Here is a 23711-nt window from a genome sequence, read left to right on the forward strand (position 1 = left end):
TGAAGGTAGCCTGGCGCATCTTAGCGGTTTTCCTTTTTCCTGCTAGTCTACCTTCGTTTCTCCCCTCCTCAACCCTATTTCCCCTTTCCTCTTATCTACGCGACCTCACGTCTCGGGACACCTTCATCTCTGTTCGATGTTACTTGCCCCGATCACGTGCTTCTTCGTCTTTTATCGCTGTTGGCCGAATCGCTAGGTTTCATTACTGTTTGGTTGCTCTCTCTTATGGAGCAGAAGCGCCACTCGAATAACGGATTTTCGTACTCGAATCTTTTCAACCTCGAGGTCAGTCGCATTGGTTTTTGTTCATCTCTATTGGGTCTCACTCGTTTCGTTTTTCCCTTCTCATGGAACGCCATCGTTTGGTTATACCCGATTGCTTTTAATTTCTAGGGCTTTCTTCAGTGAGTTTGTGTTTGTATTAATTTTTTTCTGCACTTCTGCTTTCATGATCATGATTTTTGTTGTTTTTTTATAAAAAAAATTTATTTTTTCTGTTTGTTGTTTGTTCTTGTATTGTTTGTAGTCTTTGATGAACTTTCAACTTCCACAACAAGATGATGATTTTGGTAATTATGGGAATAGTAGTCAGGATGAGAGCAGAGGTAGCCAAGGTAGGCATTTTTATTTTTTTTTCCGTTTCACCTCCAGATGTTCTTACTTGTATTTGACTTCTGAGAGGAAATCAAGTAGAGCCCATTTAGGTTTGGTTCTAAATATTTGAGCATAATTTGCAGTTTTACAATACTTGGTATTACTCTTATTTCAGTCACTGAAGAAAATTGCTGTCTTCTGCTTTTATTTGAATTATATCTACTTTTTGTCCTGCGGGCAGGTCAAGATAAAATGGCGGGTAATGGGTTTGTTGTGACATCAGAATTGGGCGTGACAAAGCGGAAGCGGACTCTCATTGAGCCGGAGGCTGGGTCCAATTCATCTGCCTGGCGAGACCCTGATAGCAACGACGAAGATGAAGAAGATTACGGAACATACATATCGGAGGAGCGATACCGCTCCATGCTTGGTGAGCACCTTCAGAAGTACCGCAGGGTGAGGTTCAAAGAGTCTTCTTCGTTGGCCCTCACTTCTTCTCGAGGAGGAATGCCTATGCCTAAGCGTAGTAATCATAGCTCTAGGAGTCGGAAATTCAGCAATGAGGAGAGGGGTTTGCATGCAGTAGAACCCACTTCAGACTTTCTTGCTGGTATGCCCAGTAAGCAGGCTGCTTATTATGAGCCAGACTTTACTTCAGAGTTTGCTGGGGTTGATAGATTTTCGTCACCCTCTTTTGATTCACTTTATCTGGATATTGGAGAGGGTATCACATATAGAATTCCACCTACTTATGATAAACTCGTGACAAGTTTGAAACTGCCAAGCTTTTGGGATGTTCGGGTAGAAGAGTATTTTCTGAAGGGCACGCTTGATTTGAGATCTCTAGCTGCAATGATGGCTAGTGATAGGAGGTTGGAGTCTCGCAACCGGTCAGGCATGGGGGATCCACAGCCCCAATACTATTCGCTCCAGGCAAGGCTTAAGGCGTTGTCAGCATCTAATTCAGTTCAGAAATTCAGTCTCCAAGTTTGTGATAATGGTCTGGAATCCTCTATTCCTGAGGGAGCCGCTGGTGGGATACAGAGGTCAATTATGTCTGAAGGGGGCACTTTGCAAGTTTACTATGTAAAAGTCTTGGAAAAAGGAGACACTTATGAGGTCAGAACATAGTCCTTCTACTTAGTTGACAAATGGTGGGGTACAGATAACATTTTTGTTGTCATGTTGGTTAATTATGACTCTACTTTGGATTTGTATTACAGATAATTGAACGCAGATTACCTATGAAACAAGAACTGCAGAAAGATCCTTCAGTGATTGAGAAAGAGGAAATGGAGAAGCTCAGCAAGGTTTGGGTCAATATGGTCAGAAAGGACATCCCTAAGCATCATAAGGCTTTTGTTAACTTGCACAGGAAGCAGATTAGTGATGCCAAGAGGTCTGCAGAGACTTGTCAAAGAGAGGCATGTATCTCTTTTTGCATTGTCAGCTCTTGTTTCACTGTCTAGATACATACACTTATAATATATGTACCGCAAGCCACAGTGTCAGTTGTTGCTTTTTTAATCATTTTTGTGGTTTTATCATAGCTTTATATTGTTGTCTTGACCTAGAAAGTAAATTGATTTTCTTTGCCAGGTGAAATTGAAGGTGAGCAGGTCTCTCAAACTGATGAGGGGAGCAGCAATTCGCACTAGAAAACTGGCGAGAGACATGCTTGTCTTCTGGAAAAGAGTAGATAAGGAGCAGGTTTGTCACTTTCGGACTTAAGAATATTGGTAAATGTAGCCGATTTTGCTGTGTGCTGTATATCATTTTTGTTGTAAAGGGCGTTGTAGAGTAACTTATCTTATTAATACATAACATATATCTATTCACTGAAATGGTAGAGTAACTTATCTTACCTTGTACTTGCAACACTATTTCAGTTTCAATTCTTCTTTCTTATTTACTCAGTAATGTGAAAGTTTTTTTCGTTTCTTCTATCTGTAAAATGGATATTTTTTTATTTTTTTATATCGTTAAATAACAATTAACAATGCACTTTGTGAAACTGTGTTGCAGTTGTTACACCTCAGGAGCAACTTTCTGTTATGTTTCATTAGGGATTGCTGTCTTAGTGACTTCTAAGCAGTGACTTAGATTTATCCAAAAAAAATCGGCTTTACTTGTTGGCTAGCTGTTATGAAAAGCAAATTAAAATAGCTGATAGATTTATTTCTGGTTTTAGGGTGGCTATCCTCAAGATGGCAAAAGATAGATGCTAAATGTGTTTTGGACATTGTTTTTAAATTTGACATACCGAATCTTACTCTGGAAGATTCATTGTCAAATGGTTTTAGGCTATCTTAGTCTAAACTTGTCCTATTGCAGGCAGAAATAAGGAAAAAAGAGGAAAAAGAGGCAGCGGAGGCTTTGAAGCGTGAAGAAGAGCTTCGAGAGGCAAAGAGGCAGCAACAGAGGCTCAATTTTCTGTTGTCACAAACAGAACTTTACAGTCATTTCATGCAGAACAAGTCAACATCTGAAAATTTGGCTTTAGCTGACGGAGAAGGTAATCAGGAAGCTCTGTCAGAGATGCCTGGTGAGGAAGAGGATCCTGAGGATGCTGAATTGAAAAGGGAGGCCTTAAGAGCAGCCCAACAGGCAGTGTCGCAGCAGAAGAAGATAACCAGTGCATTTGATACTGAATGTAAGAAGCTACGGGAGGCAATTGAATCTGAAGCTGAGGCAAATGATAACTCAATTGCAGGGTCTAGTGACATGGACCTGCTTCACCCGTAAGTCTTAAACATTGTTCTGTTGTTTTCTTCTTTTCTCGATCAATACAACTCTCCTTTCTTAAAAAGGTTCTATTTAACAAACTAATAACATGTAGTCTGCCATAGCTTTAGATCACTACTATTGGCATTGGATGGATGTGGATCTAGTTTGGTTTTATCTTTTTTCCTAGAAGTCACAAGTATCCTGCAAAGATCTAGTTTGATTAATCTGCCTTAAATTTATGAGTCTTAGACTCTCTCTACCTTTTTCAGCTCGACTATGCCAACTAAATCTTCAGTTCAGACACCAGAATTATTTAAAGGTTTCCTTAAAGAGTACCAGTTGAAGGGCTTGCAGTGGCTAGTTAATTGTTATGAGCAGGTACTTTGTATTTCATATATGTTATTGTTTTTTACATCAGGAACTGTTTATTAATGGTCATGTTGGATTCCTTGGCTTTCAGGGCTTGAATGGTATCCTTGCAGATGAGATGGGCCTGGGAAAGACAATCCAAGCCATGGCATTCTTGGCGCATCTAGCTGAGGTGTTTGGTTTGAAGCTAAAATCTGAAGTTTACAATAAACATCCATTACGTTTTTATGTTTGTTCGTGTGCACTCATTCAGTTTGATTTGCTTGAGTAGGAGAAAAATATATGGGGCCCTTTTCTAGTGGTTGCTCCTACCTCAGTCTTGAATAATTGGGCTGATGAGTTTAATCGGTTCTGCCCTGACTTGAAAACTCTTCCATACTGGGGAGGGCTTCGGGAGAGGATGATACTGAGGAAAAACATAAACCCAAAGCGCCTTTACAGGAGGTAATAGTAGTTTACAGTTTTTAGGGGTTACAAAATTTATTTTTAGTTAAACATAAAAAATATAGTATTGTTGATTAAAATAAAACATTGGAAATAATCCTTTGCAGGGATTCTGGATTCCACATTCTCATTACTAGCTATCAGCTTTTAGTTTCTGATGAAAAATACTTTCAACGTGTGAAGTGGCAATATATGGTATTGGATGAAGCTCAGGCAATTAAGAGTTCAGCTAGGTATGAAACACAGCCATTTGAAATTGATGTTTTACCTGCAATCTCTATTGGGTTGGAGTCCTCAAAAATGTTCTTTTCTGTGCATGATCTATTGTTTTTGGAGTTTTTTTCCATGAGTTCAAATGTTATTACAGTAAAGCACTTTCATGCACCATATTCTCGTTTGCTTATCATATTTTTCTGTTTTTCATTGATTCTTACAGTATAAGGTGGAAAACTTTACTCAGTTTCAACTGTAGAAACCGATTGTTGCTGACAGGGACACCTATACAGAATAACATGGCAGAGTTGTGGGCTCTTCTTCATTTTATCATGCCCACCCTATTTGACAGCCATGAACAGTTCAATGAATGGTTTTCAAAAGGGTATTCTTGCAGCCTCTGCTATTTTTTATTTTTTTCCTATCACTTTTTTGAGACTTTTGAAAATTGCATTTGTTTCTAACTCATCTATCTTTTGTATGTTGCAATCAGCATCGAAAACCATGCAGAACATGGAGGCACTCTAAATGAGCACCAGCTCAATAGACTGGTAAGGGCAGTCTCTAAATGCTATTGATTTTTTATCTTGAAGTATGCCATTAACAGGGATAGCTGATGTTTTCTTACCATCCTTCATATAGGCTCATCAGGTTTCATCCTTTTGCACTTTAAAGGCTCATCTCCCTGCAATTCTGTTCCTTTTTAGTTGTTGAAGGGACTCCTGTATTGTCATAAACTTGGGGGCAGGTCTTTTTCCTTGGAGATTAGAGCATATATTTCTAGAGATTGCTGGTCATTTTTTTCATCTTATATTCTTTTGACAGATCTCATATATTTCAAGGGAATGTTGATCTTTATATCTGTTTTGTATTATTTGGGCAGTACATTATTAAATCTGGCACTAGTGTTTCTGATGCTTTAGCCAAAGACGGTGTTGCCTGTCAGCATGTGGCTGTGGGTGACCCTGGTTTCTTGATGCTTGAGTCAAGTTCCCCTTTCACTCACTTATATATATATATATATATATATATGTGTGTGTGTGTGTGTGTGTGTGTGTGTGTGTGTGTATGTATATGTATATGTATATATGTATGTATGCATGCATGCATGTATGTACTGGTGTTGCATCAGTATAATGTTTCTTGCATTTGGAAAAAAAGGTTTATATGGCGTTTTACTGAAAAGCCAAACCTGAAGTCCCTACTACTATTATGTGCTGACGGTTCTATTTTGGTGACCCTTACTATTGACAGTTAGTGTTTCACCAACTCATATTAGCCCTAACTCGGAATATGGTTGATTCTGTTACAGCATGCAGTCCTGAAGCCTTTTATGTTACGTCGGGTTAAGAAAGATGTGATCCTGGAGATGACTGGTAAAAAAGAAGTAACTGTGCATTGCAAATTAAGTTCCAGACAGCAAGCTTTTTATCAAGCAATCAAGAACAAAATCTCTCTTGCTGAATTGTTTGATGGCAGACGGGGGCATCTTAATGAGAAGAAGCTTCTTAATTTGATGAACATCGTTATTCAGTTAAGAAAGGTATCTTACTCATTTTCTGTTCGATTGTATATTTGGTGGGCTTCACGATCTCACATGCTTCCTTGGAGTTCTTCTTATTTCCATTAACATGAATGACTTGATTTTTTATACTTTCCCCCTTCTCAAAATTATTATTTATGTTGGGTAGGTGTGCAACCATCCAGAGTTGTTTGAACGCAATGAAGGAACCACTTATCTTTATTTTGGGGAGATCCCTAATTCGCTTCTTCCTCCTCCCTTTGGGGAATCAGAGGACATACATTACTCAGGGGATCTAAATCCTATTGTATATGAGGTGATCCTCAGTATCTTCTTTCTTTGATCATTGGTTATAGTTATTTTTTTGTAAGGCATGTTTTATGATGCCAAAGTTTGTTTTCAAAAGAGATAGAAAAGAGAATATGAAGTGGGAGTGAGAGAATAGCTTCTGTTAATTTTTTTTTTTAATTGTTTGGTTTCTTTTTTCCCATATTTCAGGTACCTAAGCTGGTTTATGAAGAAATAATGAGGCATCCTGAAATTCCTTGTTCACCCTTTGGTCATAGTATTGGGAGAGAATCATTTGAAAAGCTTTTCAACATATTTTCTCCTGAGAATGTTTATCAATCCATATTCCCTCAAAATACATGCATGAATGACTCTACCTTAATGAGCGGAACATTTGGTTTTACCCACTTATCAGATTTGTCTCCAGAAGAGATTTCTTTTCTGGCTAAGGGTTCTATTTTGGAGAGGCTTCTGTTTTCTGTTTCAAGGTGGGACCAGCAATTGTTGAATGATGTGTTGGACAAATTTATGGCAACTGAGGGGGATGATATTGTGAATGATCATATGGATAAGGAGAAGGTGAGATGTGTCACACGTATGCTACTTTTGCCAACTAAATCTGAATCTATGTTGCTCAGAAGGAAACTTGCCAGAGGCCCGAGTGATACCCTGTTCGAGGCATTAGTCACCTCTCATCAAGATTGGTTTATATCCAACACCAGGCTTCTCCATTCAGCTTATGCATTCATCCCACCAGCTCGTGCGCCGCCAGTAAGTTCATATATTCTTTATTGTTCCATTTTTTTGTGGGTTCAGTTTACTTCTTTGAATATCTGTATTTGGGCTCAACCAGTTGGATTGTGATTGATAGACACTTTGGTTAACCTCTATCTTGGCCATGTTAGTCTCCGTTTGACCACAACCTGGATAGCCTTTGCTCAAAAACCTCTTGTCTGTTTTTTGAGAATAATGATATCTTTCAACATGACCTTGATCAACATTCAGGTGGTTTGGATCAATCTGATATGTTTCGGTTTTCATGGGAATTCCAGGCTTTACTTGTGGGTCCTTTTTTTTTTTTTTTTTTTGCTTTATAGTGGTTCCCGCTTCTCAAACTTCTGTGTTCTCATTCCTTTTTGGCAGATTAGTGCTCATTGTTCTGATAGAAATTTTGCATACAAAATGGCTGAAGAACTACACCATCCTTGGGTCAAAAGGCTGTTTCTTGGATTTGCTCGTACATCTGAATCCAATGGACCCAGAGTGCCAAGTAGGCCTCATCATTTGATTCAAGAGGTAGACTCTGAGCTACCTGTTGCAGAACCTCTTCTTCAACTGACTTACAAGATTTTTGGGTCCTCTCCACCCGTGCGAAACTTTGATCCAGCAAAATTGCTTACGGTATTAACACTAAACTTTCATTATGATCTTAGAGGTTGATATTGTAGTGAATATGTTTTCATGCACGATGCAGTCCCAAATGTATTTAAGGAGCAAGAGATGGGGCATGAAATATCGAAAGAAAAAGTGGTGGAACATGAACAACTAGTAGAATTAGAGAAGACAAGGTTTCAAAAAGTTTAACCATTAGATGTCAGTGTATTGCTGAGAAGGTGGCTTCTCCAGCATAAAATATTTAGATAAATTTGTCTTTTTATTCTGTCAATTAAGTGCGAGTTAATATCCTGCGCAAAAGGATATTTTGATTATTGGTCTTTACTTGTCAGTTTTTTTTTTTTGTGTTTAGTTCTATTTTTAAGTTTCTTAGTTAATAGGTGCATTAGTTATTGGGTTAAAATGGGGCATTTTTTTAATTTTAAGAGGGAAAACTTTTTTTTTTTTTTTTTAAAAAAGGCTAGTGATATTTTGTAAGGAATAAGTAGTTGTTAGGTTTAATATTCTAATTTTAAACCTCTCCCACCCTTGAGTTATGAATTTGGAATGAAAATTGCAGCTTTTCTCTCTCCAATCTCAATTCCTAGTGAGTTTAGGTTGAATTAGCAAACCCCAATGACAAAATTACAATAATTCATTCTATGTCTGTGTCCAATTGAAATGGAAGGACTCTTGGACTCTTTCTCTCAGCAAGGCCAGAACGATGAGGCAATATTATATGGTGAAGATCTTGTTGATTGCTGAGAAGGTGGCTTCTCAAGCATTGAATATTTATATTTTTTATCTAAATATTAGGCCAACAAGTGGAAGGAGTTAAATTACTGCACAAATGGTGTGTTTGTTATTGTCTTTTGGCAGGGTTATTTATGTCTTTGTTTCTTTTTTTAAGTTCTTAGCTGATAAGTGCATTAGTTAGTTAAATGGGGAAGAAGTGATATTTTTTAGGGAATAGGAAGCTGTTGGATTTAATATTTTAACCTTAAACCTCTCCCACACTTGAATTACGATTTTGAAATGAAAGTTGCAGCCGTTTCCTCTCCAATCTAACCTTTTTTGAGTTTAGGTTGGATGAACAAACCCTAGGACAGTTATGACAATTTTATGTCAGAGTCCAGTTGATGTTCAAACTTGTTGGATTTCTCTTTTTCCTGCACATCTATAATGCAAACTTGGCTTTAGACTGTGTTTTAATTTCACTTCTGCATTTTTATCAAAAAAAAAAAAAAAAAAAACTTCTGCATTAATGTAGAGCAGCTTAGCAACAGACTAGAGGTTCACATATTGGATTGCTTTTGATAAAAAAATTTCTTTTCATGCTCCTTGAGCTTTTTATATTTTGTATTCCGATTCAACTCCTGTATTATGGTTTGGTGTGTCTGATATTGTAATCTGAGAGACTGTCATTGTCTTTATATAGGACTCTGGTAAGCTTCAGACTCTGGATATTTTACTGAAGCGATTGCGAGCTGAAAATCACCGTGTGCTCTTATTTGCACAAATGACAAAAATGCTCAATATTCTTGAGGTAAATTCCAGTCTTTATTCACACCTAATGAACATACTGTTTCTTCTCTGTCTCTCTCTCTCTCTGTCTCAGAGTGCATATATCATTGCAAGACATGTATGCACTGACTATCCCCCTCAACTCCAACCCCTCTTGTATTGACATGAAGGTGTTGATCATTTTGCAGGACTATATGAACTATAGAAAGTATAGGTATTTACGACTCGATGGGTCATCCACCATCATGGATCGGCATGACATGGTCAGAGAGTTCCAGTGCCGGTGAGCATATGTTACTCCTAGCTATTATGAAAAATTCCATTAAGTCTTCAATCATAATAATTGTTATGTATTATTTCAATTTCTCTGTTTTAATGTAATTATTTATGTACTATCATCTACTTGTTATTGCAGGAGTGATATTTTTGTCTTTTTGTTAAGTACAAGAGCCGGAGGGCTGGGTATCAACTTGACAGCTGCTGACACTGTTATATTTTATGAAAGTGATTGGAATCCTACGTTAGATCTGCAGGCTATGGACAGAGCTCATCGACTGGGCCAGACCAAAGAGGTTTTTAGACTACTTTACTAGCTAAAATTTGATGACCTTTCAGACTTCCATGTAATTCCTTGTTGGTTTATTTTTTATTGGTTTTATAGGTCACTGTATACAGATTGATCTGCAAGGAGACAGTTGAGGAGAAGATTCTGCAAAGGGCTAGTCAGAAAAATACTGTGCAACAGCTTGTAATGACAGGTGGCCATGTTCAAGGAGATTATATGCCAGCTGAAGATGTGGTTTCTCTACTTCTTGATGATAATCAGCTGGAACAGAAACTAAGAGAAGCCCCACCGCATCAGGTATGTTCTTTGAAAGATTTCTAGTTATTATGCATTCTGAATCATTTTGTTTTTAAGACGGGTTGTGAATCTATTTCTTTTGGCAAAGCTTTGCTGTTTATGCTATATTTATAGTAAAATAAAAAATAAAAAGCCAACCAGCCCTTCTTTGCCTGGGTTTGGGACTGGCAAATTTGTGCTGTGCTTCAAAGATTGAACCTGACCTGAAGAGAATCTCTTTTAATTCCTTTTAGCAAACCTAGTCTTCCTTTGCCTAGGTTTGGGACTGGCAAATTAGTAAGGTGTTTCAATGAACCTGACCTGAAGAGAATCTCTTTTACTCCTTTTTACAGGCTAAATATCGGCAGAAGAAAAAGCGTGCTATGAAGGGCATTCGGATAGATGCCGAAGGGGATGCAACGTTGGAGGACATTTCTGCCCTTGAATCACAGGCTGCAGTGAATGAACCTAGCAATGAGCTGGAGAATGGAAAATTATCAAATAAAAAGGTATAATTCTTTTTCTTTCCTTATTCAAGAATGGCAAGAAAGACTTTCTATAGAAAGGTGTAGTTAGTAGTAGTTGATTTTTATCTAGTTAATGCCTTTCGATTGACATGGGACAAGTGAACTCATTTAACCAGTAATGACATTTTTATAATTTTTCCTTTTAACCACTAATAAGCATGCAGTTTCCCTATATCTAGTGCAAACTAGTTTGCAGGTGGTACTGGTGATAAATTTTTTACCTTACAAATACACTAATCAAAAGAGTAGGTTATAGAAATAAGTAATTTTGGCAATCCTGGCTATCTTGCCAGTGACCTGCTCATGTACATCATAATTTTCCTCAGAACTAAGTTTTGAATACATTATTCTTTTTACTTCATTTTGATTATGCCATGTGCCAGGTGCATTCTATGGATGACTATTTTACATTTTTCTAACAACTATCTTAATTTTCGCTCCGTAGTCTGTACAATCTGTTTGAGGGGTTGTATTCAAATAGTTATAATCTAAAAAACTTAGATTGTACATGTTTGGTGTTGCACCTTTAGAAGTCTTAAATTTAGTAATTTCTGCTGGATTTTCCTACTTTGCTTTTACCTGCATGCAGTAACATAATGCTCTGTAGCTTTCATTAAAAAAAAAAAAAAAAAACATAATTCTCTGTAGCTGAACAACAAAAAAAGCTTGCAAATCCCAATTTAGCTAAAATGTGGAGACCATCTTAGTGCAACTCATAATTGTCCTTAAAATTGTCCGATTTATGGGACGTTTTAACTTCTCCAATTCATGGATTATGAATGTTTCTATTTCTAGCATGTTACAAGTAAGGTAGATCCTTTAAAAGGAAGGTAGAACAGTTTCTGCATTTTCGCATGGGAATAAATTACCAGTTTCCCTTATGCTATGTCTATCTTCGCCCTTTTTGCCTAGTAGTGCCTCTGATATGACGTTTGTGCAGAGAAAAGCAAATCCGGACACACATATGGTTCCAAAACCACAAATTATCTCAAAAGGTTCCAAGAATGTGGATGCCTTTTCGGAAACAAAGGATCCTAACTTGCTAGACTATGAGGGGAATGAAGATCCACAACAAAAACCCAATAAACCAAAGAGGATGAAGAAAAACATAAAGGAGAATCTTGAAACAGCGGTTGATGCCACTTTGGTGGTAGCTTTGGGCCCTGCTGAGCATCCACTTCAAAATAGTAATTTCTCCGCTCTTGAATCAAGAGAATACCTTGAGGAAGAAATTCCATCTGATGGCCTCTCACCAGCCAGGTAAGAAAGGAGATGTCCATACCTAATTACCTCAAGTACCGCACAAGGCGCAGTTATACAGAAAGAAATTCTCGAGTCTTCCACAAAGGAGATTCGATGTGGCTGCACCACAGTAAGCCGGATGATCATGATCATTTGGAAGAACAGTTCACAGATGGGAGCAGTTCACAGAAATGGATTACCAAGAGCCGAAGTCACTAGCTTGTACAGTTCAACAGCTTCAGTTTGACAGTCTTGTTTGTAGAAGGGAGTCATTGGTTTAATAATTTGGATGTAGATGGGTGTCACTAGTTTAATCATTACATCTCAGTGACCAATATAAATCTATGATAGTGTCTAAAATCTCTCTGCTTTTCAGAATCTAGATGAGCTATTCACCAGTAGAAGCTTTGTATAAAATGGTTACAAATGTAACATGCTGAGTTTTATATGGAAAATAAAAATAAAAATTAAAGCAGATCTTTTGTACCCATAGTTTTTTTCTCTTTTGTTTTGTTTCAATTCTTACTGTGGGCAGCACGTTTGACAAAGTCATATATATATATATATGCTTGAGCTGAGTTGATTATTTCAGATTGAGAAATCAAGTGTTGATGGTTATCACTTGGCCTACTCAAAATAAGTTCTTCTCGTATCTACATATTCAAATGTTACTTTGAATTCCTCTGTCTAGATGTTTATTTTTCTTGCACTCGGAGTATTTATTGTACTTGACATTAGTTTCAAAATATTAGCTCAAATACTTCATTTACACTGCAGCTGATAGAATCAATTCATCAACACCTTATTAAGGACTTCAGAAAAAGAAAACTCAGTATGATTTCCTACATTTCTGAATAAAATGGATTAATTTCGTACTTCAAAAGTCGTAAGAAGAGATGCTCTGCTGGAACCTATCTTTTAAGCTTTATCTTTACACCATTTTCGGCAACTTATCCCCACTTAACGCCCTTACAGGTTTTTGGACTTCACTCCGTCCCCTTCAAGGGTCAATCAGCAACTTCATCCTGCATTTAATGGAGCAAGACGACAAAGAACACCTTCACGTCTTTTCTATTCCCTTCCCGTTTCTTTGTTCTTTCTCATAACTTGCTATCAGAGTAAAAAAATTGCCAAAGGCAACTAGAAGATGCTGGTAGTGACTCAAAACTATTTAAGAAGATTTGCACAACTTATTTCAGCAGGCAAAGTAATCTTAAGTAGCAACTGAAGGCTATTGGTAAGACTATACGACCTTGGTCTAGAGTGGCCCTTTCAGTGACATGGAAATAAGATATCAAATTATGTTTGACTAATACATTGTGAATGGAAAACACACTACTCTCCACTACAGGAACCACACTTGATATACGAGAAAATATCAGGTTTTCATGGTTCTAGATTTTACTGGTTTTGAGTGCTTGGGCATGGTGTCGGATGTGGTCATCGATGAAGGTGGCAATAAAGAAATAGGAATGATCATAGCCAGGCTGCAGCCTCAGTTGAAGAGGAGCATTCACGCTTTTGCAAGCTTCTTCAAAATTGTGTGGAAGGAGTTGATCATGCAAGAACTTGTCATCCACGCCCTATCCAGATCGATTTTTTTGTTCTTAACCATCAACACATTTTGAATCACAAGGGAAAAAATATAAAAATTTATAAGAAACAAAATTATGAGAGGAGCTACCCTTACCTGATCAATTAGGATTGGCACAGAAAACTTGTTGCACTTCACAACTAGGTAAGTTGCATCATATTCCTACAAAGTTCAAAGAAGATTCAACTTTTTCTTATATACTTTCAATTCACAATTCGCACAGAAAGTAAAATTAGCTCTGAACATGTGATATGAATATAGAAACTAAAAACCAAGAAAGGTTACCTCCCAGTCAGACTTATTGCTGCCTAGATAGTTGGAAAATGCTTTCTGACCCCAGCCACAATTTATTGGATTGACAATTGGTGCGAAAGCAGATACAGACTGAATACAACAAGAAAGTAATGAGAATCTAATCTTGCTGCAAAATATGAACAGCAAAACAAATGATGCATTCCAGTGTAGCACAAAAGATTCAATTTAAGTCAAAACAAGACGTGAGGCAGTTTAGATAGATTAAAAAGGGAAACAACCAGACCCCTTTCTTCTCTACTTAGATGCTTACAGTAGTATTTTAAGGTCTTTTTTTCTCAGGACATTTAAATGGAGTTCCGTTACTGTTCGTATTTTTTTATTAATCATTTAATATAGAGAACACAAGGATAAGAATTGAAAGGTAGATACCTTATATTGGTCAGGATTCTTCAAGTAGATAGTCAAGGCCCCATGTCCACCCATTGAATGACCAGAGATTGAAGCACATGGAACATCAAGCTGGGGAAATTTTTCACTCAGAACCTTTGGCAACTCCTTAACAACATAATCATACATACGCCAGTTTTTCCACTTCTCTTGAGTTGCATTTAGATAAAATCCAGCACCTGGTCAAGATAAATAGAACTCAGAAGTGCAAACAATAGCGTTGCGCATGTAACTCAAACCCCTCATTGGTCAGGCCTCAGAACAATCAAATCAGAGTATTTTCTCATATCGACTAGAAAAAGAAGAAGAGTATGGAAAAGATAATGTGATTACGCACTACACTAAAATTACTTGTGTTAGACAGCTTTTGCTAGCTATCTGCTGCTCATTTTGGCTTCTTTTTTTAAGGACAGCCATTTAAGTTTTTTGAAGTAATGTATGTACATGAACCAGAATTTACTGATTTGTTCAAACTTTTATTCAGTGCTTGCATGAGCTAGTTGTTCATGACCTATTCCACAACCTGAAGTTACTGGGTGACAAAATGCTATTATGAACCTCCCATATTGATGACTAAGAATAATAACGCATAAGAGTCCACTAATTATTAGGACACCATATAAAACTGCCATAACACAGTCATACAGTAATGAGGAGATTCCAGTCGAGCCATTTCAAGACCTTCCAGAACAATATCATTTAAGAGAAATAACTTACCATCCCTTGTTAAAAATGTTATAGATCCCATTACTGCCATCCAAGTGATTTAGGCTTCCTTTTCATCTAGCAGTACAACTCTAGACCCATAAGTTTTCAAAACACTTCAATAGCTCAGCATAAGCTTTGCAAATGCACATGGTACTTCAATTTCCAAATACCTAGTCTTAAAAATAAGAAGTAAACATACCAATGCCGAAATCCCAGCTATCTGTCTCTCCTTCCACATTAAGTCCTCCTGCAATGCATAGGCAAGTATAAGTAACGACTATATGACAAGTTTCAGTGCCATCTAAAAATGAAATGAAATTGTGGAGGCAGTGACACAGCTCTTTTCAGCTCAACTGGGTCATCTACCAAAGCTAGAGACTGCCTGTAAAAGTTTCCACAGATTGCTACCAACAACAGTATGTGGAAGAGAAGGCAAGTTAGATTTTATTTAAAGTAGGGAAGGTTGCTCAACAGGATTTAAAGCTTACTTGGGGATGTATCCGGGGCAACTAATGCAATCCCCTCCAGGGAAGCTGCACGTTGAGCTCCAGACTTGATTATGAAATTCTCATCTGAGCAAGTGAGCCCAGACAGCCAATAAAGAACCTGGTAAATAGGAAGCTTACCAAATCAAAAAAAAAATTCATTCGATGAAATGAAATGTTCATCCGATGCTAACCATAGTAAGACCATGGACATTATTATTATTATTATTATTATTATTTATTTTTAAATGGCGAGACCATGCACATTATAATCCATCATAAATAACAACCATTAGTCAAATATATAACTGCAACTGAAATGCATTAACAATGAATATTTTCAACAGTTTTTTTGTTGATAAATGCAACTAAAACTTGTATTAAGGGCCTGTCATATTAATACAGCTTTTGTTTTCATTATCATTTCTCAGGCATGTTTCCAAACAATCCATGTTCATTGAAGAAGTATACTCTTACAGTACAGTCCTTGAAATATGAATTATCAAAGCGATTGGTGAACATCAAGAAACAATAGATGAATATCAAACTAAGAGCTCCATATTCACCAATGTTTCTCACTGATTTTGTTCCTCGATACTCCATTCTTTTACATAATTGTGTATCTGAGTAATTATAGAAAAATGGAATACAGACACTCCAGTTACACCAAAAGACACAAATAAATGCACCTTGAAAATCTTTGCCCATGTCACCTGTTGTCATGCTTTTCTCAGGGTTCACATAATTGTTGTCATCTGATGCAAAAGGATTTGTTACACCAGTTACATAACTGCCGTCATCCCATGCAAAACGACTTTTTACCGTTTTCACCAAAAAAAAAAAAAAAAAAAAAGGAAAGTAGAGAAGGGAAGGGGCCATCTAAGAGTTTGACAACAGTTTGCCAAAAAGAGAAAATAGGAGTACTGAAGAAGGGTTTTGACACTGGGATAAGGGCCTAACTTGATGTTCATTGCAAGGAGCAGAAAAAACTTGACGATTAGTGAACTTATAAAGGACAACACCATTTTTACACTAGAACAAAGGAAGAAGGTCTAATGTCAAAGACCCCAACATACTAGGAGAAGGCCAGGATGACAAGTAAGTTCATTCCTTGGTCACTATTACTTAAAAAGCTCTACATCATGTAGACAATATTTGAAATTTAGCTGTGAACACAGTGGCTATGATGTATCCAAAGAATTTAAACTAAATACAGTTGCCAAGCTTAAGAAAGAATGGCTCATCCTTGCCAATTCTTGTTTCCCTGTTTCGCCACCACTTAAAAATGGAATTTAGAGTGGACTGACCAAAACCACGTCCAATGAACATGAATGAGTTAATATTCAGGGTAGAACCAACCTAAAAAATACCTTCAAAATGCCACAAAAAACGTGGCCGCTTTTGCACAGTCTAACGAGAAACAACACTTAAGACAGCTCCTAAGAAAAGAACAGGAACAAGAGGCAAGAAAACCAAAGTTGCTAACCATCTTTCATGAAACCACAGAGTACTCCAACTCCAGGTTTCTAACCTTGAGACACACAACAAGTTTTATTGCATTGCTATAATTATGGTTCCTGATATGCAAATCCGTCCAGCAGATGAAGAACATAAGACACGCACAAGAAAAAATGAAGAAATGATCCGATTTTGCTGTTCACGACGTTGCACTATTCTTCTAATGCTCCCCCTAAGGTCAGGACAAATAGGAAGAAGAACCAGTAAGATTTCCTTTTCGACTCATCCCTGGAGTTGAATACCTCATTCAAGAATTTTTTTATCCAATCCGTAGGAATCAACAGAAAAGGAAAATCCCTTATGATACACCAGATCAGGCTCGGTTATTGATAGAGTGAATAGATCTGCCATTTCTAGAAATCTCTCTTCTGATTCAAAATCGTGGTGTAACGTGTATCCCCCTTTCTTCCGGTCATGGAATAGATCTATTCACACGATGAAATAAAAGTAATCGCACAATAGAACACGACAGTTTAGTGTAAGCGCAGGCTTACAGGGAACTTTGGAGTCGACTGAACTGAAGGAGGGAAGTAAATGTGGAAAGTCATGGAGCAGCCAAGCGTCGGACTGAAATGTTTGTATCTCTTGTTGTAGCCTCCAAACATCTTCGAACTGCTAATCTCCGCCATGTCCTCCATTGCTTCTTTCTTCGTCTGTAACTCGATCAACTAGTCGGTTTCGATGTCCGAAAATAGGAGGAAAACTAGAGATAACGACGATCCAGACAAGAGGAAGCACAAGATGGAAAAGCGGAACGGCTCTAATTTTTCGAGCTTCGGATCAGTTCATATGATTAGTACCTTTTTCGTAACCATGTTTTTTTTAAACAAAGCAGTTTGTTTATCCTCAACAGTAAATACAAAAAAAAAAAAAAAAAAAAAAAACTATAAAAATAAGTGCAATAGAGATTTAAGTGTCCAAATTAACCAATATAAAATATAAATTAAAATGGTATCATGAAAATAAAATTATAGATATGAAATATTTTACTCTTCTCTCTCTTACATTTACATATTATAAAAGTAAATATTTGTTTAAATATTTTACTTATATATATTAATTAAATAAAATAATATTAATTTATTTTTAAAATATTTTTTATTGATTTAAACAAGGTAATTTTTTTCTTAGTTTATTAATAGAACAATTTAATCAAAATATCTTATAAAATTTTAATTTATCTGAGTAATTTTATATAATAAATTTATTGATTTTAACATTATATTTGGTTACTAATTTAAGAGTGTGAATTTAGATATTGTAAAAGTAACAATTGATTACATATTTGGATATTACAAAAGTTGTAATTAAATAAAATAAATTTAAATTATTTTTTATTTTATTAATTTGAAACAAATTAAAATCTATCTTAGTTTAGTAAAGTAAAACTATCTTATAAAAGTTAAATCCATCAAAATAATTTTATAAAATATCATAATTTTTAATAATTTTATAAAATATCATAATTTTTAATATTATATGTAATTACTATTTTAAGAGTGAGAATTAGATATTGTAAAAGTAACAATTTGATTAATATTTGGGTATTGTAAAAGTAACGATTTGTTTAATCATTTTACTTTTTATATATTAAATTAAATTAATAAATTATTTTACTATTTAATTATTTATTAATTAAAATAATTTAAAAATTATCTTACTTCTAAAGTTAAATTTACCATAAGTAATTTTATGTAATAAAATTCCCTCTTTTTATTTATACAAATTCATGATTTTTAATATTATATTTAGTTACTATTCTAAGTAGGGGTGTCAAAAAGCTGGAGCCCAAAATTTTTAGCCGAGCTCGAGCTTCAACATATATTTAAAATTTTTCAAAATATATATATAAAATAAATTCTATATAAAATTATGCATATATTTTACATAAAATTGGGCATAACCTATATATATAATACATGTATAAGATTGGGCATGACCTCTATTTAAAATTGAGCATAATTTATGTATATAATACCTATATCGACATGAACTTTACCTAAAATTGGGCATAATCTATATACATAATACTTGCATAAATATTCCATAAAATTGTCTATACATTCCATAAACACTCCATAAAATTGTTTATACACTCCATACACTCCATAAAATAGTCTGAACACTCCATACACTGCATAACATTATGAATAAACTCCATACAATAATAAAACATAACAAAAATAAATGAAATATCACTATCAATTTACAATCACCCAAATAAAAACTATAAATCCTTTAAATAAAATCCTATTACTATTAGAGACTTACTAGAAAATTACAAGAAATATGTTAATTTTTTCTTAGGAAAGTTAAATGGACCTCTTATAAGGAAATAAATAAAAATTAATAATTAATCTAATATATTACTATACTTATCTATAATTTTTTAATCAAATAAAATATCAAACACAAAATTGCTATGAAAATTGCCTCATGCTAAAAGTATTATATCATCAACTGTCAAATACTTATTCAAAAATTTTCTATACGGTTCTAACCCATCTTAGCAATAAAATCTTACTTAGAAAATTATATGATTTTTTAACAAGAATTTATAATTAGAAAAATATTTTCAACATTTATTATCGCTAGAAACGTATTTCTACTAAAATATCTTTTCAATTTATTCAAGAGCCATGAGGAAGAAACAAAGAGTTTTTTTTCTCGCACGTGTGAAATTCACATGTGCGAAATCGACTTCGGGGGGTTTTCCGTCAAGACGACGGGGAGCGAAGGTGCGAGCGGCGGCGAGCACCTGTTGTCGGCAATGACAGAAGCGGCGGCGACGGAAACAGAGGAGGCGAAGAAATTGGAGGAAGAGGAAGAAATCAGAGGGGATGTAGTGGCTGGCGAGGAGCTGTCGACGACAACAGAGGCAGTCAGAGTAGCGAACGAGAGGGGCTCGCTCTCGCTCCCGCTTTCGATCCCGAAGCCAGCTTGCAAGCTTTCGAGCAAACCCTTGATTTGGTTGAACTCGGCTCATTAACTCAAACGAGTCGATTTCGAATCTCGAGCTCAGCTTGAGCTCGAGAGATACATCGAACCGAGCCGGCTCGGTTTGAAGCCACCCCTATTTCTAACGGTGAGAATTAAAATAGTGTAAAAGTAACAATTTGATTAAATATTTAGATATTATTATTATTATTTATATATTTAATTAAAATAAATAGTTTTATTTAATACCCTCTTTTTATTTATACATATTCATGGTTTTCAATATTTTTCCCTGTTAGACATATTGCATCGACGGGAAAACTCCGTCTACGAACAGTGAAAAGCAGAGGGTTGGAGCCACCGATTGATGAAGAAGAAAAATCTGATAAAAGAAGAAAAAAAGCTGATAAAAATTCTGCTTTTGTAATTTCATCATTCTTGTTATTTAAACTTATGATCCAGGAGATTGAAATGTTGCCCTACTCTTTCATCTTTTGATGCATAATTTATGCTTCAAAATCTATTTATGCAAACCTGAGTCAGCTCTAACTTTAGCATGCCTATCTGCAAAGAGGAAATGCTACTTTGTGTAAGTTCATCTCAATCTATTTGCCTAAATTTTATGAGGATTCGATTATACATGGTGTTAGCATCCATTTAGAGCAAACTAGCCATTACGACTCATAACAACGCTTGATGTCATCTTTGTGTTGCAAGAAACAGAGGCAGGAGCCCTGGATCTTGGAAGGAAGCAGCCCCGAGAGTTGTTAGACTACCAACTGGCATGGGTACAAGAACTGTCTGAGTTATTGCATCTGCGATAAGCATCCTTTCAGCTCAAAGGTAATGTGTTTCAATCATGGAACTGCAGCTCAGATTGGGGTGGAATTTGTGCTGAGCAATCCTGATGATAGAAGTCCTCAACCCTGATCCTTTGCTCAGCCTCTAAAAACACCAAATATAATCCCAAAAAAGAAGGTTCAAGTCAGCCAGCTTACTGTTTAAGCTGCTTCTAGCTAGTGTCAGGTTTATTTAAATTTCGAAGTGTGGTGGAAATGGAGTCCACCTACTTACACTTGGACTTAAAAATATTTTTTCCTGTTTTTATCATATACTTTTTTTTCCCCCTGTTGTATCTCTCCTTGCTAATCTCTCTGTATTTTTCCTCTCCTCTAATAAAACTTTTGCCATTTTCAAAAATAAAATAAAAGACTGCGTTATGAGCATATCCTCTACAAGGCATGGGGGATACCAGATCTGCATGTATGTTGGTAGTGTTCCTTTTACTTTTTGATATTTTATGTGTCAATGTTTTTTAAGTCGTAAGTTTGGACTACTCATTGGAGTCTTGACTGTTCTAGCCTGCACTCTCTCTCGCTGTCTCCTCTTTCTCTCTCTTAAAGAACTGTTCAATCCAATTGCAGGCTGTTTTGCATCTTCAGCACCACCTAGGGCAATGCAATCTTGTTAACTCTCTCCACTTGCTAATGAGTATGACAACATGCAGCTGCCTTTGAGAAGTGCTGTTGCAGTTGTACAGATGAAGGTAGAGATTAAAAATTCTTGTATCTTAATTAAGTATCCAAATTGCAGATTTACTTTACTTCAGTTGGTTTCTTTGTTATTTCACAGTTATTTGTATTTCAGGAAGGACGTACTTTGGCCCCTTTATAAAGATCACAAGAGACTGCTAGGAACTTGCTGTTTGTTGCTTGTATTACTTTTCTTCTCTGGATTCAATGTTGCTCGAGTCAATAACATCTTGTTGCCTTTGTAAGTGCTTGTAGATGTACGAGCTCCAGTTTCACCTATTCATGTGGTTACTCCAAATGGACTAGTCCGCCATGGTATTTATTAGGAAGCACAGAATCTTTCAAAGATTGAGCCTATTCTTGCAGAACTTCTCTCACTATCAAACAACTAGTTTGAGATGTGGTAGATATGCACAACTGCATAATACTTGAACTCTTCACCTACTGACACCTCCTTATATCTAGTCTACACAGAGCACATGTGTTACTGAACTGAAATAGACAAGCTTGGATTCACTCCTATGCCATATTAAAGGTGGGGCTGTTCTTTTCATGGTGACCACCCCAAGTTAGGAGGCTTGTTCCCAACTCATAAGCACAGGATCTTACAAAGTCCAAACAAATGTAGATCACTAGTTCTACCTCATCAATGGTGGAATTTTTTATCCAACGTTGATATTTATGGATTTTCTTTAATTTATATTCATGGTTGACCAAATATAATGTCATTATATAGTTACCTTTTTGACAATAGATTATCTCTGTTTCTTATAATTGTTATTATTGAAGGGAGGAATTTCTGTTAGTTGCCAAACAAGTGAACTCTGCTTCAATGCCTTTTCCTTCATTTTCCTTTATCAATTTTTATTTTATTTTTTCATTTTTTTGTGAGGGGTAGAGTGGTGGTTGATGTTTGAGAATAATCAATTAATCAAGGTCAACATCGTGAAAGTATTGGCTCCAGTATGTAGGAATCGTTCACATAAATCCTTTTCCTCCATTCTGATATATCAAATATCAATTTTATGTCCAGTCAGTCTTTTCATGCGTCTCTTATTTTTTTTGCTTGCTGATCAATTAAACTTTATAAAATCATTCTCCATGATGCTCTGTAGGTTTAAATTGAACTATTATGATAATGGCATACTATGTATATTTTACTAACTGCTTTACATAGGTCCTGATTTGGATCCATATATGCTATTTCGGACAGTAGAGGTAATCAACTCAGCCTATAAAGCAGGACGTGTGCAGATTTCAGACCACTTCAGTTTCGTAATCACTCTACTTGCAAAATTCAGAGTTATTCCTGGTAAGTTCTTGTTAAAATAAATAAGTATGGGTATTTTGGTTATTTTTCCATGTCAGATAAATGTCATAATATAAAATCAGGATAGATTTCATGTCATATGACTTTGTTTCAATTTGTGTCCAAATCAGAGTTGTAAAAAGTGATATATGACGTGTTTTGTACTTCTATCATTTCTCATATAAGTGAATATAAGTAGGATTAGTCTCAATGTTCGAAACTAATCACACAACTTTCTCTTCTGTTCTTCTCACCCCCTCTTCCCCTTTTGCTTCTTCTTTTCTTCTAGCATAAATTTTTATTACTTACTTTTTATCATAGTATCAGAGCAGTAGCATCAATTCTTATACTTTTTATAATAGTATCAGAGCAGTAGCATCGATTCTTAGGAACTTTTACAGCAAATTGTGTCTCTCTCTCACTGATCTACCAACTCTAAAGGAAGAACTCAAACCGATATCCTCTCTGGTAGGGTCAAATCTCATTTTTTTTCCTTTTTTACTGCCAAGTGACTATTGCTACTATTTGGGCAGTTATTATAATACCCAATTGTCCCTTGAGGAACTTGCTGAAATTTTTGCAATCCATATTTTTCTGCGACACCTTACCCATGCTTGTTGAAATTAGGATATCATATATTTGTCGTAACCGGTTATTCTGTTGCATTTCTGGTTTATGTAGGTTTCAAAACCTTGAGGATTGAGGGAAAAAGAACTCAAGTATGTGTTCGAACTGTTTAGTTAGGATAACATCAGATTGCCCGCTGCATGATCTAGGAACAATGACTAGTGTAGCGTAAAAAAAAAATGTTAGTGAATCGCATGAATTTGGCCGAATTAAATGTCAGTGGTATGTGAAAAGGATAACGATTGCACACCCAACAAGTTAGGAAACAGTTAAGAGGTTGCATTAAATGGACCGAAAGCAGATATTGCCCCCTTTTTTTTAAAAAAATTCTCTTCTTAGTTTTGCTATGTTCATGGGAGCTTATCCAACGCAGTCCCCCTTATGTGTGGGGAATCGTGGAAGATGATATTGATATGATGGGGTTCCTTCATGCCTTGGGCTGCCTCGCCTTGGATTTCCAATCTCATCCAGTTGATTTCCGCGTTGGTGACAGCAAACCTGCAACTCCATCTATTTCTTGTGCAAAATAATGAGTTCTTGTGATGGCTTATTTATCACACAGGATAACCAAGGAGGGTGTTTCGGTTTTCTGAGACGTTTTTGGACGATGTCTCACCTTATTTTTGTATGAGAG

At 36.0% G+C, this 23711-nt stretch overlaps 2 protein-coding genes and 1 long non-coding RNA gene across 4 annotated transcripts; 2 read left to right on the forward strand and 1 right to left on the reverse strand.

The window, feature by feature from the left end:
* LOC137955573 (chromatin-remodeling ATPase INO80-like) lies at positions 1–12202 on the forward strand. 2 transcript variants are annotated; one of them, XM_068802577.1, is made up of 22 exons: positions 1–285; positions 527–614; positions 836–1713; positions 1818–2018; positions 2194–2304; positions 2929–3335; positions 3591–3699; positions 3782–3862; positions 3962–4134; positions 4242–4367; positions 4571–4732; positions 4841–4898; positions 5660–5890; positions 6039–6185; positions 6368–6928; positions 7301–7558; positions 8970–9077; positions 9244–9338; positions 9471–9627; positions 9717–9917; positions 10250–10405; positions 11364–12202. In XM_068802577.1, the coding sequence occupies exons 1-22, from the start codon at positions 226–228 to the stop codon at positions 11685–11687; spliced, it is 4692 nt and encodes a 1563-aa protein (XP_068658678.1). In that variant the 5' UTR covers positions 1–225; the 3' UTR covers positions 11688–12202. The 2 variants fall into 2 exon arrangements, with proteins under 2 accessions (XP_068658678.1, XP_068658679.1); XM_068802578.1 differs by lacking the exon at positions 527–614.
* Positions 12203–12935: 733 nt separating this feature from the next.
* Positions 12936–17451, reverse strand: LOC137956173 (S-formylglutathione hydrolase). The gene is made up of 7 exons (XM_068803544.1): positions 17167–17451; positions 15158–15275; positions 14869–14916; positions 13944–14140; positions 13545–13643; positions 13356–13421; positions 12936–13248 (listed from the first exon to the last, which is right to left on the reverse strand). The coding sequence occupies exons 1-7, from the start codon at positions 17308–17310 to the stop codon at positions 13060–13062; spliced, it is 861 nt and encodes a 286-aa protein (XP_068659645.1). The 5' UTR covers positions 17311–17451; the 3' UTR covers positions 12936–13059.
* A 2485-nt stretch (positions 17452–19936) lies between these two features.
* LOC137956097 (uncharacterized) lies at positions 19937–21491 on the forward strand. The gene is made up of 4 exons (XR_011113216.1): positions 19937–20198; positions 20333–20452; positions 21034–21155; positions 21257–21491. It is a non-coding gene; the product is annotated as an uncharacterized lncRNA (long non-coding RNA).
* The last annotated feature ends 2220 nt before the right edge of the window (positions 21492–23711 follow it).

The sequence above is a fragment of the Aristolochia californica genome, unplaced genomic scaffold (genome assembly GCF_029961685.1).
Source record: "Aristolochia californica isolate CCGP_79_NKW_82.1479 unplaced genomic scaffold, dmAriCali1.0.hap1 SCAF_2, whole genome shotgun sequence".
Lineage (NCBI taxonomy): Eukaryota > Viridiplantae > Streptophyta > Magnoliopsida > Piperales > Aristolochiaceae > Aristolochia > Aristolochia californica.

Coding starts and splice junctions, on each gene's coding strand:
- LOC137955573 (XM_068802577.1), top strand. CDS start 226: ATGGAGCAGAAGCGCCACTCGAATAACGGATTTTCGTACTCGAATCTT. Junction 3,863..3,961: donor TCTTGGCGCATCTAGCTGAG/GTGTTTGGTTTG, acceptor TTGCTTGAGTAG/GAGAAAAATATATGGGGCCC. Junction 9,339..9,470: donor GTCAGAGAGTTCCAGTGCCG/GTGAGCATATGT, acceptor TTGTTATTGCAG/GAGTGATATTTTTGTCTTTT.
- LOC137956173 (XM_068803544.1), bottom strand. CDS start 17,310: ATGGAGGACATGGCGGAGATTAGCAGTTCGAAGATGTTTGGAGGCTAC. Junction 14,141..14,868: donor TAGCTGGGATTTCGGCATTG/GTATGTTTACTT, acceptor TATCTTGACCAG/GTGCTGGATTTTATCTAAAT. Junction 13,249..13,355: donor TGCCAATCCTAATTGATCAG/GTAAGGGTAGCT, acceptor CGATCTGGATAG/GGCGTGGATGACAAGTTCTT.